The sequence below is a fragment of the Hydra viridissima genome, unplaced genomic scaffold (assembly GCF_058129835.1).
Source record: "Hydra viridissima isolate aposymbiotic clone 2 unplaced genomic scaffold, HvirCarnegie_v1 scaffold_9, whole genome shotgun sequence".
NCBI classification, from domain to species: Eukaryota; Metazoa; Cnidaria; class Hydrozoa; order Anthoathecata; family Hydridae; genus Hydra; species Hydra viridissima.
The window spans coordinates 16,283,168-16,300,000 of NW_028324308.1; the positions used below are offsets into that span (position 1 = coordinate 16,283,168).

The window sequence follows — 16,833 nt, forward strand, 5'->3', positions numbered from 1 at the left end:
AACAAGTTAACAAATGCCAAAATTGATTGTTAGGTGAGACTGAAACATAGTTCTTTGACCTGCGCTCCCAGAGTTATTTCAATAGTAACAAACTTTTTACCTTTACCATATATCCCCATCCCATAAATCTTGCATCTTAAAATCACTTACTTTCAATTTTTAGCGTCAATTTTCCTGATATTGTCTCAATTAGGTTAAAAGTTACTACTTTTTTTTACGTTCAAAGTTGGATATCCCTCCCTACCCACCCATCAAAGATTAGGCTCAAAGTTTGAAACCTCCCTTCTACTCCCCTGAAAAAAACACACTCAATCAACCCCACCATTAAAAACTAAATCAAAACATTAATATTGAGAAATATTAACAACAGTTTTAGGATCAACATATTTCATTATTTCCTCAAAAAAAAAAAACATTTAATTATATTTAAATATATTTAATTATATTTATATATATACACCAAATGTTGCTTACATCTTCCTCTTAATGAATACACTTTAAATTCCTCAAATCATTAGCCCAATCAAACTCCTTAATCACCTCTTTAACCACCACAACCACCTCCACAACCGCCACAACCACCTCCACAACCATGACGAACACCACCACCTTCACAACCATCAGAAGCTCCACATCCACCACATCCTCTAATAGTTGCACTGCAAGCAAAATTGGGCATAACCCATTCATCACTAAATTTTACTCTAAACTGCTTGCCGATATTGTTTTTAAAGTCATGTAAATGTTTTGGATGCACTTGGCAAAAGTGTCCCTTTTTTTTAATCTTATGGTACCATCTGGGAAGCAAAGTAAAATGCAAACCTGCAGCATGTAGCATTAACATGTTTTTCAGTTTAAGTTTGTTGCGCATTCTAATATCAGGAGAGTGATAGCCATTTATATCCGGTGGTGGCCTTGGTTGACTAAGAACAAACAAAACTGCGATAGATAAGCCAACACACAGATGCTCAGGTACGTCTCTTTCGAGCTTAGATAATCTTATTTCTCCTGAAACCAAATCTACTGAGCCTCCTCCTTTTTCTGTTAGCCAGGAGAGCTTTGTAATGGTGCTCGAAAGACTTTCATCAATACCTTTCACTAATCTCGTTTCTTTGTCTTCAAATGTAAACAACTGTACCTTTAAGTTACCGAGACGCCCTCCATAAACATTATTGTAGCCTTCCCAGCTTGACTTCACTAAGCCCCAATCTCCTCTTTGACCTCTAATCAGCATGACTCTTTCAAAGAACGAGTCGCAGGTAAAAACATTGGATGGTTCAGAGACTTGTTTATGCTTAGGCACAGTTGAGTTGTCGATTGTGTGCGAAGTTGCAATCACGTTTCCATCAGAGTCATGAACTTCTAACGCTGAGAGCGCAGGGTATTGAGAATGCACAACTCTCCATTTCAAAGATGAAGAAAAATGACCGAGGTGCTTTAATGGGTTGTCGGTGTATTCACATGGGGCTGAATCCATGGTAAGGGCAATAGGCAACATAGTTTGCAAACTACCGATGACGAGCTTGAGATGTTTCGAAGAGTTTATCGATCCGCACTCATTGGCTCTAAATACGGTATCATGCTTTGCTGAATATGAAGCCGTATGCAAGATTAACATGCATGTGATAGTTTCATTAGTTGCTGAACGTGTCTTTAAACGTGTTTTTATTCGTTGACGCTGTGCAAATGAGAACGAGGGGATTGAGAATTTTCCAATAAATTGTTTCTCAAGTGTCGAATCAGCACAAGCTACTTTGATTTTATATTCCATATTTGAATCGTATTGAAAGAATGTTTCGTCTAAAAAATTAACAGCAAAATAAAAAGCAAATCATTTATAATAAAATACTTAAATAAATGAACAGGAAAAGAACTTTTAGTAAATTCAAAAATTTCATTAAAAGAGAAATAAAAAAAATAAAAAAAGGAAAGTAAAAAAAACTGTTTTAAGGGTTCTTTAATAATATTACATAGTAATATATTATTGCTAATAATATATCACCTATGATAGAATAGTATTTATTAATAATAATTTACTTAACTTTTAGTTATTCCAAATATCTGACAACAATATTTTTTGTCATGATTTTAGTAAAACTTGGAGTTATCATCTGCAATCGAACTTTTTCAAAAAAAAGATTTTGTATTTAACACTTCTTGAAGTTTTCGCGCCCAATACAACTTTCCTTTTATTCTATTTGGTCTTTTTATTCCATTGGTTTCCAACGACATTTTTTTTTTCCCCACTAAATTTATGCTTATTCTTAAATATATTCTCTTCTGACGAATAAACTTATACCTTCAAGTTTAAACTCTCGAATACCATTTATCACGTGATAACGCCGACGAAACATAGGTAAACTTCCATCGTTTGTTACTTCAATATCAACTATGTATTCATTGTCCCTCAGCTCACCAGAATCAGATAAAGGAACATCAGAAATGGATATGGACAATAAATGCAACAATGCTGTCCAGTTCTAAGATAGTATATAGAAACGTTATTCAAAAATACTTTTTTATAAACGAATTATTTTTTATCACCAATTATATAAACATTTAGGTAGTAAATACCATTGCTTAAGGAACTGAATGATCGAGACGAATACTTTAAAAGCATTAGTGTTGTTTATACCTTTACAACTGACTGAGCGAAAGAATATTTATCCATCTCCACTTTAGGCAACGGTGGTTCACCTCGAAGCATTCCACCCATAACCTCATACTTTGAGTGAAACTTTTCCCATAGCAACTTTGTTGCTGAGCTGCCTATTTGTAGTTCAGATCCCAGACTTCTATCCGTAGTTGAATCATCGTGATTAAGAACTTTGCCCAGAACATGCTTCGTATCCTTGTAATAATGCAACACGTGCTGTTGATGACCATGCCATATCAAGTCCATATCATAGCACGGTACAACAAACGTTTCTGGACTTTTTCGTTTTATGGAAAGCATAATCAAGTATCGCTTCAACGAGCTCTTTAAAAACTTTTTGTCTCTGAAATGTTGGAACGAAGTGTTGTAAATGAAAGTTCTGTGGCGTTGAGCGGCAGCTACAATATCATAAGAGCATTTGAATTCTTCTTGAGAAATAAGTGTGGGGTTTAAGTCAGTGAGATCGATTTCGTATTTGGTGTCAGGATAATCAGCAGACCAATACTTCTTTGAAACAGCTTGTGTATGTAAGTTTAGATACATCGGCTTATGATCAATGACTTTTCCCACCAGTCTTAAGCAATCTCTTTGGTATGCAATTGGGCTCAATATGTGACAATGCCACACCCATTCGATGTCTAGCGGAGCAACAAGAACCTGGTTGTATTTAGCAACAAGTGGTAGCCAATACTTCTCATAACGATGCACTGCATTTTTTAAAAGACTTTCGTAATAAAGCATTGGATATTGGTCGACCAGGCGAAGAAAATCGTATTCAGCCTGAGCTGTCTGCACGAGATCAATGTTTGATGGAAAGCAGTCAGTTGCTAATAGATTTCTCATTTGAAAGCTGCAAAACGGAAAAAACAAAATCCTGAAAAAAGTGGAAGAAGGAAAGTATGAACTCTTTTCCTAGAAAATTCACGCTAAGATAATTAAAGATTTAACGTTTATAAATGTTAGTAAATTTTTTTTTAATAGTGTGATTGAAATCGTAAGATTCAACTTTTGAGCAAAGAAAACAAGTCTATAAAATGGGCTATTAAGCGCTTAACTTCCAAGTCAAAATTTTGGTAAACTTTTTTTTTACGAACGTATTTTCTTAGAGGTGAAGAAATTGCGTTTAACGTGTTGCTAATTTTTCTTTTTAATTCTTCTAGATAATGACTTTCGTCTCATTAATTTTCTTGTGTTTTGCACTCTTGTTCCTATACGCTTTTAAACATGTCTAGTAGATTCTATTTATTGTGAGAACGGAAAACGAATGACATTGTAAACCTAGATTTTAAATATTGTTCGGCTCAAACATTTTATTTATTCGAACGATGAAAAGTGTGTGACAACCTTAAACGCTAGGTAGACACGCATGCACTATTGTATGAAAAATACAACAGTCATATAACTAAAATTAAAAGCTTATTTTGCGATAACGACTAATGCATCAGTTATTTCTTCACTGATAAAATCAGCATTGAATAAAACTATTTTCGCTATAATGACTTCAATTGTTTCTTCAGCGATGAAATGAAAATAGTGCAGTTAGTATGGTTTGCAACAATTTCATAACTATTTTATGACTTTGCTTCCAAGTCCAGACCAGAGATAAACGTTAACCAAATAGAAAAAGAAGAGTTGAGAAATCTTTGAAAATTTTCATGTAGGACTTTTAAAAGAGATTTTAGAGAGAAAAGACGTTTTGAAAGAAAAAGAGGTAATTGTAAGTAGGCTCTTAGGCCGTGAACTCCATAGGTGGTAAGAGAGAATATTTTCTGAATAGCGTTTGATTGCATATTAGTGTCTGTATTAGTAAAATATTAAAAGAATATATTTGAATAAAATATTTGAGAGTGTTTGTGAAGTGTTATAAAATTCGAGAAAAAACCAGTAGTAAGTATCATCATTTGAATTATTTTTGATTTTGGAGTTACGATTTGCATCAAGATCAGCGAGTCTATTATCGTATTATATAATTCAATTCAGCAAAAACTATATCGTTGTTCTTTGCATTAAGATTTTGTTGTTAAACTCTTATGTAAATCTAAAGCGTTGGAAGTCAGCGAGTCTTCCGTTTCACTTACCATTCGACAAGTCAAATGCACCTAAAAACATACACAGAGAGCAGTTCAACAACCAAACCGCCAAACAATCAAATTCTTAAAATAACTAATGAAACATACAAAATTTAACGTAACCAAATTTAATGAGACCTAATGACTCCATTGATTCTAAAACAATGTCCTCATACTCCAAACCTGATCACCCAGCCAGCCAGCAGAAAAATGCATAGATATATTGCAAGCTCATCAGGCGTAATCATGCAACATTTAAATGGTTCTAAGAAAGTATAATATCTCACACAGCAGCAACAATCTGTTACTCAAGTTTTGAACAGATCAATAACTATTCTCAGGTCACGAAACTGTTAATAGAAAAAAAAGACTGATGTTTTAACTTCAGTAAAGTGGTCTTTTTAAAGTTTTTAATGGGTTAAAAACGATTCTCAATTTTTAAAAAACTGTGAATAGTTAATGACCCGTTTGAAAATATGATCATTGGGTCAAAGAAAATCAAATAACACCGTTCTTTCGGGTCGTTGTTGGAGAAATCTCTAACTATGATTCAATGAAAACCGTTATCTAAAAACCGTTATCTAAAAACCGTTATCTAAAAACCGTTATCTAAAAACCGTTATCTAAAAACCGTTATCTAAAAACCGTTATCTAAAAACCGTTATCTAAAAACCATTATCTAAAAACCGTTATCTAAAAACCGTTATCTAAAAACCGTTATCTATAAAAAACTATTTAAAAAAATTGTTTACCTCGGTTAAAATTCTGAGTTAAAAATTGCAAATAGATGTTTTGAAATACTTTTAAGTATTGTGGAAATTTTCTGCCTTAGACCTTACCATCCATTCTGTTATGAATTTTTAAACGTAATATAAAATAAGCTGAAAGTTCTATCTTTTAAATGCATTTATCTTGCGTCTGAAGGTAAATTAAAATCAAAACGCAAAGCGTTAAAAAGTTTAAATACTTTCGAAACTAAATTTATTTATTCGGACTGACAGACGACAATTAATAAATGACCTTATTGTTTCTACCAGCCTCTCTCTTTTCATTCTTGAAATCTTTTAAAGATGATTAGTTAAAAGATTTGAATGAAAAAGGATTACTTAGATATAATCTTAAAGACAATTTTATAAAAGTATGTTTTAAAAACAAACTAAATGAAATGTCAAGAAATGCTTAGGATTTTTGATGCGCGAACTCATCCTACATTTTTATGAAGGTTAACAAAAAGTTGGCTTTTATTATTTTACACCAAGCTATTTTTTAAAACTGGTTAAAACTGGTTAAAGCTAGATTTTTGATGACTAATACCAAGAGTTAAAGTTTTAAGGATAGTAAAAAATAGTTTTATAAATCCAACTAATTGAGATATATCAACTTTTGTGCATGTTTTTGATAAGATCATCAATACAGACTATGTAAACAGGGTTAAGTATGATACAAATTGTCAATTTTAATCTACAATTTTATCAAACGAATGTTGTATTTAAAAAAACATAAAAATATATACAAAAGATATTTTTCAATTTTGAGAAGAATGCTATCGATAGATAGCACAGCTTTATTACGACACCATTGATGGGAAAATTACCTCTTTGTTACGACACCATTAAAAGATCAATTCTATCCTTTTATAGGCAGTTTCCAAAGCTCTCAATTTTTACAGAAACAAGAAATGCAAGAAAATAAAGAAGCTAAAGAAATACAGGAAAAAAAAGAAGAAGCTTCTAACTAATAAATAAAATTGCAAAACAGCATCAAAGAAACCATTATTATTAGACAATTTTTTAAGATAACAATTAACATTAGTTTAACTTAAATTTATAAACATTAATCCTGATAATAACGAGTAACTTGAGCAAATTTTCTCCGGTTATTCAAACAACGGATATTCATTTATACCATAAAAATACGTAAAGAATTAAATAAATTATAAATAGCTTTTTTTGATAAATAATAGTTTTATTAGTAATTATTAGTGTTGTTATCGACTTCGACTAAATCGACTAAAAGTTGACAAGTCGAAATTCGACTTTGAAAAATCGAATAGGCGATTTAATCGACTATGGGACTCCTACTAATCGACTTAAAATCGATTTAGTCGGGTAATCATCCTAACCTTCTTATATCAATTTTATTACTTGATTTAACTTTATCAATCTCCAATATTGTCTCGATGCTGATCAATTTAGTAAAGAGATATCTTTATAAGTAGTTTACCTTGTAAAGATAAATTGTTTATTAAGATTGAGCCATGCGTAAGATTATCATTCATAGTGGTTTTTTTAATTCAACCAAAATATCTGAACATTGAACCTAATTTGCTGTATCACATAGCCTTAACTCATAGCTTACTGTATAAAGTAACCACTTCATTTCCACTCCTTTTTCTAATTAGATTAACCAGTTGATGCTTTTTAAAATAAAATGTTAAGTAATGTGTTTTGGTTCTCAGTTATGGATGCGAAAAAGTTTTATAAATTTGCTACCCCAAAAAAAGTTTAGCCACCCCATCGGCCCCAACCTATCTACGCGACCACTTTTTATTAAACTTTTTGTTAAATATTTGCTTTAATTATTGTAAAAAATGATATAAAATCCCCATTCGTGTTTTTTTTTTTCTTTTCTTTTAGATGAATTAAAATTGAACAAAGAAAATGCTCTTCATAAAACAACAGCATGAGTTATTATAACAGTATTAAATGCCATTTGGCTTTTTTGCTTACTCTCTTAAAGTTCTATCTGTTTCTTAGCAACTAAAAAAAATTGTCAAGAAACATTAGTATATGATTGTAATATTCAAATATTATAATCATATATTTTAATGTTGCTTGACAATTTTTAGTCGAAATATATATATACCTACGTAAAACTTAACAACAAAATCTCTATACAGTTAATATTGATATAATAATTTCTCAATCGAAATATAAAAGTATAATAATACTTGCTGATGGTCCTTCTTGTTTCACTTGATAAATACTCTCAAATGTTCTACTCAAGTATTTTCTTTTAACATATGTTAATACAGAATATAATACTCGATTCAAAGTCACTCCAAAATAATTTTCTTAGCGCTTTCGGCCAAAGTATCTATCAATATCAGAACTGTTCTCATTTTAAAACTCTTCTTTTTCTCTTTGAAAGTATCCCGTTGCTATTTTTTCTTCGCCTCATCTATCAAAATCTCATTTCTTTCTCTCTAAAACTCTCTTTAAAAAAACTCTCTTAAACTCTCCTCGAAAATTCACTCATAAAACCTCCAAAAAGCCGATTCACCTCAACGAACTCTTCTTTACTGAGCAGAGTTTGTCAAGATTGTTGACTTTTTTATGTAGTTCTTCTTCAGTTAGTAATTTGGGTAAAGACCAAAAAAAGGAAAACTTGTTTCATTGTTCTTCGATTTTTTCAAATCTTGCTCTCGTTTGACTAGTAAGATCGTCCTGTGTGACATTGAATATATTACATTCAAAGATCCGTCAAAGAGCCAGTTAGGATCTTCAATTGAATATCCAGATTGAGTTAAGTGTCGTGGAGTAGAAAACTTACAACGTTAGCTATCATAAAACATTTAAATCAGAAAATAATAAAAACAACAAACTTATAAATGTGTTGTAAGCATGGGCGCCGGCAGGAAGGGACAAGTGGGGGCAGTTGCCCCCCCCCCTGGAAAAGCAAAGCAACAAATTTTAATATTCACAAATTTTCTTTTAAATGTTTATTTCGATATCTTATCAATTTAACTCATTTATAATTTACTCACCGTAATGTAAATGACTACAGTTTAAATGAAATATTACTATCAAATGCAATAACTTCCACAATGGCGGAACCTTTTTTATAAAGGCATATTTTATATTTTAAAAAAAAAGATGTTTGAATGAAAGTTTAAAAAAAAAAATGATAGAAATACATCATAGAAAAATAAAAAAGGAATAAATAGCAAAAAATAATAGATAAAGGAGAAGTATAGAAACCAAAAAGAAGAGAAGAAGAAAAAAAAGGAAAATAAAGGAAATAGTAATAATAAAAAAAAGAAATCAAATTACAATTAAAAAGTTCTTATGCAAACAAATAAACTTCGAAATAACGAAGAAAGAATTGGATGCAGTAATCAAATTTTTTAAATTATTTTTTAATGTGTCAGTTTCATTTACTTTTTTATGCTGTTGTTTTTTTGTTTGTTGGCAAAATGTTTCTTGTTTGTATTGTATTTCTATTTATTTTTTTTTCCAATTTATTGTGTTATATTCATTTTAGTAATACTATTACCTTGTGTTTTTTGCTAGCTAAATGTTAATTTTTATAATTATATACATGGCCGCCGAAGGGATGGGGGGGGGGAGTGGGTGGGGAAGATTCCCGAGACCCCGTGTGTGTACAAATAGTTTTTTAAAATAATTTTTAAAAAGATTTAAATAGTTTTGACTTTTAGAAGATTTAATTAACTTTTATTTTTAATTTTCAATGACCAGAGCACGCTTCTTTTGGTCCTGGGTATGTAATTGATCATAATGAGGGCCCCTTAAGAAAACTTCCCCAGGGCCCAAAATTTCTCTCGGCTGCTATGATTGTATATATTTAATTTGATTAATTTGCATTAAACTGCTGTATTTTAATTTTTGTTTTGTTTTTTGGAATATGTTTAATTTGTATTTAAGGTGGTAGACTGCTAAAAAAAAATTTTAAAATCTGACATTATTCCAATTGATTTTCTCATTTTAAACACGATAAATAGGATTAAAAAAAAAAAAAATTTTTTTTTTTTTTTTCTCTTTCTAATTTTTGGGCAAATTTAAGTGTTTTTAGGCCTAAAAAGTGCAAAGTTCTTGGAAAAGATATCTCAAAAAGTAAAATATATCAAGTCTCAAAATTTTACAATTGTGTACCTTTTAAGTAGATAAATGTCCTGAGATAAACAAAAAATTTGAATCTTTTTCAATTTCGATGCACCATAAGCTTTTTCTATGCGTCTAAATTTAGGCCAAATTCCTGACCCCAAAACAGCCCAAAAAATTTAATTTTAATTTTTATCCAAAATTTCTTTATCTCAGGACATAAAGGTCATAAAAATGAACATCTGTACAAAATTTCAAATCAATTGGACAAATACAGCTCCCGCAATCTTATCCAGAATATGAAAAACTTTACAACAGAGAAAAATGCAAATAAAACTTTATATTTTGAAAATACAAATATATTAACACTTGAAAACAGGTTAAAACCCCCCCTTTTCATATAATGTTCCTTCTTCATCCTTGTGCTTATCATCAAAACCCTTCCTTGTTGCTCTAAGCTTTTTTCTTTGTTTTTTAAACTTTTCAGATGATTTTATGTCCATAAGCTTTTCACGTAGCACATCACTATTTTGAAAACCGTTTTTAGTAAAATGTCCTGGTAAAATTCCTAAACTGTGAAGAACATCTATCATACCAGTTTTAACATCATTAAACTGTATGACAGCAGATGCAACACTAATTTCAAGTGTTGACCTACCCACGTACACATTTTTTTGCAGTGCAAGACAAAACAAGTTGATGTGAAAATCCTTTCTTTCTTGATAAATCATTATTCAATTTTATTAAAGATTGGCATTTTGGACAAGAACCAACAAGATTTAAAATTGAACTCAAGACATCAGAATTAAATATAATGTAACATTCAGGATTACTATCTTGACTAATACTTGGAGTATCAGAAGTAGGTAAATTTAACTTTTCAGCAGATGCTGATTTGCTTGAAGAAGTATTTGTTAGAGATGTATTATTTGATGTATTACTTGAACTTGAAGTAGTATATTCAGAAGTCAAGTGAATTTTATTCGCAAGTAATCTATAACATTTACGTTTTTTGCTTTTAGACTTATTTCTTCTTTCTGCAGAACCCATGTTGATAGTATGCACTTTTATCGAGTTAATATATAGTAATAAACCAATTCAACAACGTTGTTCTTTCACACCATGTCATTTAAACATGGAAAAACAAAAAACAAAGAAGGAGCTATTGGTTTGAGTGCTTAGATTTTGTAAAATTTAGTTATTGCCTTATTTTGACGTTGCTATGAGCGTTGCTAGGGGAAGCAAAATCACCCTACTAAGTTTAAACTGTTTTTTTAGGCCTTTTTATGTTTTTTTGTAAAATAATATGTATGTTTTTAAAAACAGCAATAGTTAAAGTTTTTAACTAATCAACTTTTGAAAAACTACTTTTTTCAATGTTTTTTAGCAGTCTACCACCTTAATAAATTATTTAACGTTTTTTAACTAATCATTATATTATTATATAATTAGCATTATTAAGTATAATTTAGCATTAGCATTATGAGCGTTTGTCTGGGGTTTGCATGCTAAGCGTGCATCGTGAAAAAATACGCTCCAGAAAATCTGAATTTATGGAACAAATTGTAAATAAGTTTGGCAGTGAACGTAGACGACTACAATTTCTATTTACTGAATGACAACGATTTAATTCTTATGTTTTTTTTTAACACTTTCTTTAATTTTCTTTTGTCACTGGTCTAATAAAATGACTTGATTAATTGATGCGTTTATGTAGTTTTTGAAATGTCACTGTTGAATTTTATTTTGCCCCCCCCCCCCTCCCCCTGTAAAAAATCCTGCCGGCGCCCATGGTTGTAAGCGTGTGGACGCTGCGCCATTAAGTTTTAAAGTGTAAACAAAAACAGACAAAGAATAATAGATAACTAGAACCATCCATCGCATTCTTTGTTTGTCTCATTATGTTTGTCAAATTACTTTAACTACCTCCCCACTCCCCCATACTACTACATATTAAGTATAACAAACTATTGAGGGAAAGAAAAATCAAACGAGCTGTAAATGAACTTAGATAAACTATCGTATCGCGAAACGAATAAATTTAAAACTTATGTGAAGCAAAATTTGGAAAACACCAATAAAGAATAAAGCATGAACAGTGACTATAACTCATTTTAAATAGGATTATTTAAAACCAGATGTTTTAATTGCGTAGAAACTGATTTAGTCTACATTATTACAACCCTAAAAAGATCTGCGATGAATCAAATTAAATTTTAAATAGTTAACAAACTTCAAAACTCATTGTTAGGTGAGATTGAAGCATAGTTCTTTGACCTGCGCTCTCAGAGTTAATTTACTAACAACAAACATATTACCTTCCCCATCCGCATCCCATAAATCATTCATTTTAAAATCGCTTACTTTCTAGCCCATTTTTAGCGTCAATTTTCCTGATATTGCCTCAATCAGGTTAAAAATTGCTTTTTTCCTCGCATTTGGTAAACTTCATTTCATTTGAAAAAAAAAGTAAAAAGTATTTTACGTCTTCCACCAAATAAAACGTAAAGAATTGAAGTCTCAATTAAATCGATGACATCGAGACACCAATCTTTACGTTCAAAGTTGGAATCCCCCCTACCCACCCATCAATGATAAGGTTCAACGTTTGAAATCCCCTTCTCCTCCCCTGAGAAGGCACACTTAATCAATTCCACCATTGGAAATTAAATTAAAGTATTAATATTGAAAAATATTAACAAAAATTTTAAGATCTACATATTTTATTATTTCCTCAAAAAAAAAAAAAAAAAAACATTTTATTATGTTTAGATAAATTAAACACCAAATGCTGTTATCTTCTTCCTCTTAAAAATCACACATTAAACTCCTCAATTAATTAGCCTAAACAAATACCTCATCCACCTCCTCAGCGAACACAACCACCTCCAAAACTGCCACAACCACCTCCACAATCACTTCCACAACCACCTCCACAACCATGACGAACACCACCACCTTCACAACCATCAGAAGCTCCACATCCACCACATCCTCTAATAGTTGCACTGCAAGCAAAATTGGGCATAACCCATTCATCACTAAATTTTACTCTAAACTGCTTGCCGATATTGTTTTTAAAGTCATGTAAATGTTTTGGATGCACTTGGCAAAAGTGTCCCTTTTTTTTAATCTTATGGTACCATCTGGGAAGCAAAGTAAAATGCAAACCTGCAGCATGTAGCATTAACATGTTTTTCAGTTTAAGTTTGTTGCGCATTCTAATATCAGGAGAGTGATAGCCATTTATATCCGGTGGTGGCCTTGGTTGACTAAGAACAAACAAAACTGCGATAGATAAGCCAACACACAGATGCTCAGGTACGTCTCTTTCGAGCTTAGATAATCTTATTTCTCCTGAAACCAAATCTACTGAGCCTCCTCCTTTTTCTGTTAGCCAGGAGAGCTTTGTAATGGTGCTCGAAAGACTTTCATCAATACCTTTCACTAATCTCGTTTCTTTGTCTTCAAATGTAAACAACTGTACCTTTAAGTTACCGAGACGCCCTCCATAAACATTATTGTAGCCTTCCCAGCTTGACTTCACTAAGCCCCAATCTCCTCTTTGACCTCTAATCAGCATGACTCTTTCAAAGAACGAGTCGCAGGTAAAAACATTGGATGGTTCAGAGACTTGTTTATGCTTAGGCACAGTTGAGTTGTCGATTGTGTGCGAAGTTGCAATCACGTTTCCATCAGAGTCATGAACTTCTAACGCTGAGAGCGCAGGGTATTGAGAATGCACAACTCTCCATTTCAAAGATGAAGAAAAATGACCGAGGTGCTTTAATGGGTTGTCGGTGTATTCACATGGGGCTGAATCCATGGTAAGGGCAATAGGCAACATAGTTTGCAAACTACCGATGACGAGCTTGAGATGTTTCGAAGAGTTTATCGATCCGCACTCATTGGCTCTAAATACGGTATCATGCTTTGCTGAATATGAAGCCGTATGCAAGATTAACATGCATGTGATAGTTTCATTAGTTGCTGAACGTGTCTTTAAACGTGTTTTTATTCGTTGACGCTGTGCAAATGAGAACGAGGGGATTGAGAATTTTCCAATAAATTGTTTCTCAAGTGTCGAATTAGCACAAGCTACTTGAATTTCATATTTCGTATCTGAATCGTATTGAAAGAATGTTTCGTCTAAAAAAATAACAGCATAATTAAAAGTAAAACATATGGATAATAAAATACTTAAATTTATAAATAGAAAAAAAAAAGATAATAAATTCAAAATTCTATTAAAAGAGAAATCAAAAAAAAAAGGAATGTAAAAAAAAACTAATTTTACGGCTCTTTGATAATATTATATAGTAATAGTATCTAATTATGATAATATCTATTATATAATTAATATTTTATTTAACTTTTAATTGTTACAAATTTCTGACAAAAAAATCAAAGTTATCATCTGGCATCGATTTTTTTCAAAAAAAGCTTTTATCGTTGACACTTCTAAAAAGTTTTTACGCCAATTACATTTTCTTTTTATTTTACATTCGTCTTTTTTTCGATTGGTTTCTAGCAAAATTTTCTTTCACGCAACTTATGTTCATTCTTAAATATATTCTCTTCTGACGAATAAACTTATACCTTCAAGTTTAAACTCTCGAATACCATTTATCACGTGATAACGCCGACGAAACATAGGTAAACTTCCATCGTTTGTTACTTCAATATCAACTATGTATTCATTGTCCCTCAGCTCACCAGAATCAGATAAAGGAACATCAGAAATGGATATGGACAATAAATGCAACAATGCTGTCCAGTTCTAAAATAGTATATAGAAACGTTATTCAAAAATACTTTTTTATAAACGAATTATTTTTTATCATCAATTATATAAACATTTAGGTAGTAAATACCATTGCGTAAGAAACTAAATCATCGAGACGAATACTTTAAAAGCATTTATGTTGTTTATACCTTTACAACTGACTGAGCGAAAGAATATTTATCCATCTCCACTTTAGGCAACGGTGGTTCACCTCGAAGCATTCCACCCATAACCTCATACTTTGAGTGAAACTTTTCCCATAGCAACTTTGTTGCTGAGCTGCCTATTTGTAGTTCAGATCCCAGACTTCTATCCGTTGTTGAATCATCGTGATTAAGAACTTTGCCCAGAACATGCTTCGTATCCTCGTAATAATGCAACACGTGCTGTTGATGACCATGCCATATCAAGTCCATATCATAGCACGGTACAACAAACGTTTCTGGACTTTTTCGTTTTATGGAAAGCATAATCAAGTATCGTTTCAACGAGCTCTTTAAAAACTTTTTGTCTCTGAAATGTTGAAACGAAGTGTTGTAGATGAAGGTTCTGTGGCGTTGAGCGGCAGCTACAATATCATAAGAGCATTTGAATTCTTCTTGTGAAATAAGTGTAGGATGTAAGTCAGTGAGATCGATTTCGTATTTGGTGTCAGGATATTCAGCAGACCAATACTTCTTTGAAACAGCTTGTGTATGTAAGTTTAGATACATCGGCTTATGATCAATGACTTTTCCCACCAGTCTTAAGCAATCTCGTTGGTAAGCAACTGGGCTCAATATATGACAATGCCACACCCATTCAATGTCTAGTGGAGCAACAACATTCAGGTTGTATTTAGCAACAAGTGGTAGCCAATACTTCTCATAACGATGCACTGCATTTTTTAAAAGACTTTCGTAATAAAGCATTGGATATTGGTCAACCTGGTGAAGGAAATCGTATTCAGCCTGAGCTGTCTGCACGAGATCAATGTTTGATGGAAAGCAGTTTGTTGCTAATCGATTTCTCATTTGAATGCCGAAAAAACGGAATAAACACAATCTTGGAAAAAATCGGAATAAGAATAACATGAACTCTTTTCCAAGAATATTCAGGCTAAGATAATAAGAGATTTAACGTTTGTAAATGGTTATATACTTCTTTATAAAAAAAAGTGAATGAAATTGTTAGATTTACCTTTTGAACAAAAAAAAAAAAAAGGGCTATTAAGCACTTAACTTCAAAGTCAAAGTTTTGACAAACATTTGACGGAAGTTTTTGACGTCAAAGTTTTGACAAACTTTTTTTTACGAACTTATTCTATTAGAAATTTCGTTTAATATGTTGCTACTTTTTTTTTTAATTCTTCTAGATTTTTTTAAATTCTTCTAGATAATCGTCTCATTAATTTACTTGTGTTTTGCAGTTGTGTTCCCATACGCATTTGAACAACAAGGGAAAACGAAAGAAATTGTAAACCTAAGTTTTAAATCATGTTCGGCTCAAACATTTTATTTATTCGAACGATGCAAAGTGTGTGACAGCCGAAATACTAGGCGGACACGCTTGTACAATTTGCATGAAAAATGCAACAGTCACATAATTAAAACTAAAAGCTTATTTTGCAATAACGGCTAATACTTCAACTATTTCTTCACTGATAAAATCAGTATTGCATAAAACTGTTTTCGCTATAGTGACTTCAACAATAACGACTTCAATTGTTTCTTCAGCGATGAAATGAAAATAGTGCAGTTAGTATGGTTTGCAACAATTCCATAAATATTTTATGACTTTGGTTCCAAGCCAAGACCAGAGAAAAATGATAACAAAAAAAAAGCTAACGGTTGAGGAAGCTTTAAAATTATCATGTGGGACTTTTAAATGAGATTTTAGAAAGAAAAGACGTTTTGAAAGAAAAAGAAATATTTATAAGTAGGCCGTGAACTCCAAAGGTGGTAAGAGAGATTTTTCTGAATAACGTTTGATTGCATATTACTGTCTTTATTATCAAAATATTAATAGAAAGTATTATAGTTTACAAAATTCGAGAAAAACCAGTAGTAAAATTTATTATTGCCGAAAATTTTTTATTTTGTTTTTATTTTTCGGTATTATTTCTATCAAGATCAGCGAGTCTATTATTATTTCTATCAAGATCAGCGAGTCTATTATTGTTTGATATAGTTTAATTTAGCAAAAATTACATCGTTGTTGTTTGCATTAAGATTTTGCTGTTAAACTCTTATTTAAATCAAAGGTGCTGGAAGTCAGCGAGTCTTATATTATACTTACCATTCGACGAGTCAAATGCACCTATATACATACACTGATAGCAACTAAACAACCAAACCGCCAACACTCAAACTCTTAATATGACTAATTAAACGTCATTTAACCAAATTTAATGGCACCTAATGAATCCATTGATCCTAAGACAATGTCGTTATGCTTTAAAATTAATAACTCAACCAGCCAGCAGGAAATAGCTAAGATATG

General features: G+C 31.6%; 2 protein-coding genes across 6 annotated transcripts in view; both read right to left on the reverse strand.

The window, feature by feature from the left end:
* Positions 1-438: 438 nt before the first annotated feature.
* Positions 439-5,697, reverse strand: LOC149884298 (uncharacterized). The gene is made up of 4 exons (XM_090098591.1): positions 5,478-5,697; positions 2,636-3,506; positions 2,300-2,480; positions 439-1,800 (listed from the first exon to the last, which is right to left on the reverse strand). The coding sequence occupies exons 2-4, from the start codon at positions 3,497-3,499 to the stop codon at positions 545-547; spliced, it is 2,301 nt and encodes a 766-aa protein (XP_089954717.1). The 5' UTR covers positions 3,500-3,506; positions 5,478-5,697; the 3' UTR covers positions 439-544.
* Positions 5,698-12,271: 6,574 nt separating this feature from the next.
* The window catches only part of LOC149884299 (uncharacterized), a 5,973-nt gene continuing 1,411 nt past the window's right edge, over positions 12,272-16,833 (reverse strand). For 3 of the 5 annotated variants that reach the window (XM_090098893.1, XM_090098894.1, XM_090098895.1), the window contains exons 2-4: positions 14,502-15,450; positions 14,166-14,346; positions 12,272-13,715 (exon numbers count right to left, since the gene is read on the reverse strand). In XM_090098893.1, the coding sequence (XP_089955019.1) occupies positions 12,436-13,715; positions 14,166-14,346; positions 14,502-15,450 (2,410 nt within the window). In that variant the 3' untranslated portion in view covers positions 12,272-12,435. The remainder of the gene's footprint in view (positions 13,716-14,165; positions 14,347-14,501; positions 15,451-16,833) is intronic. The other 2 variants (XM_090098897.1, XM_090098896.1) reach the window with 1 other exon arrangement.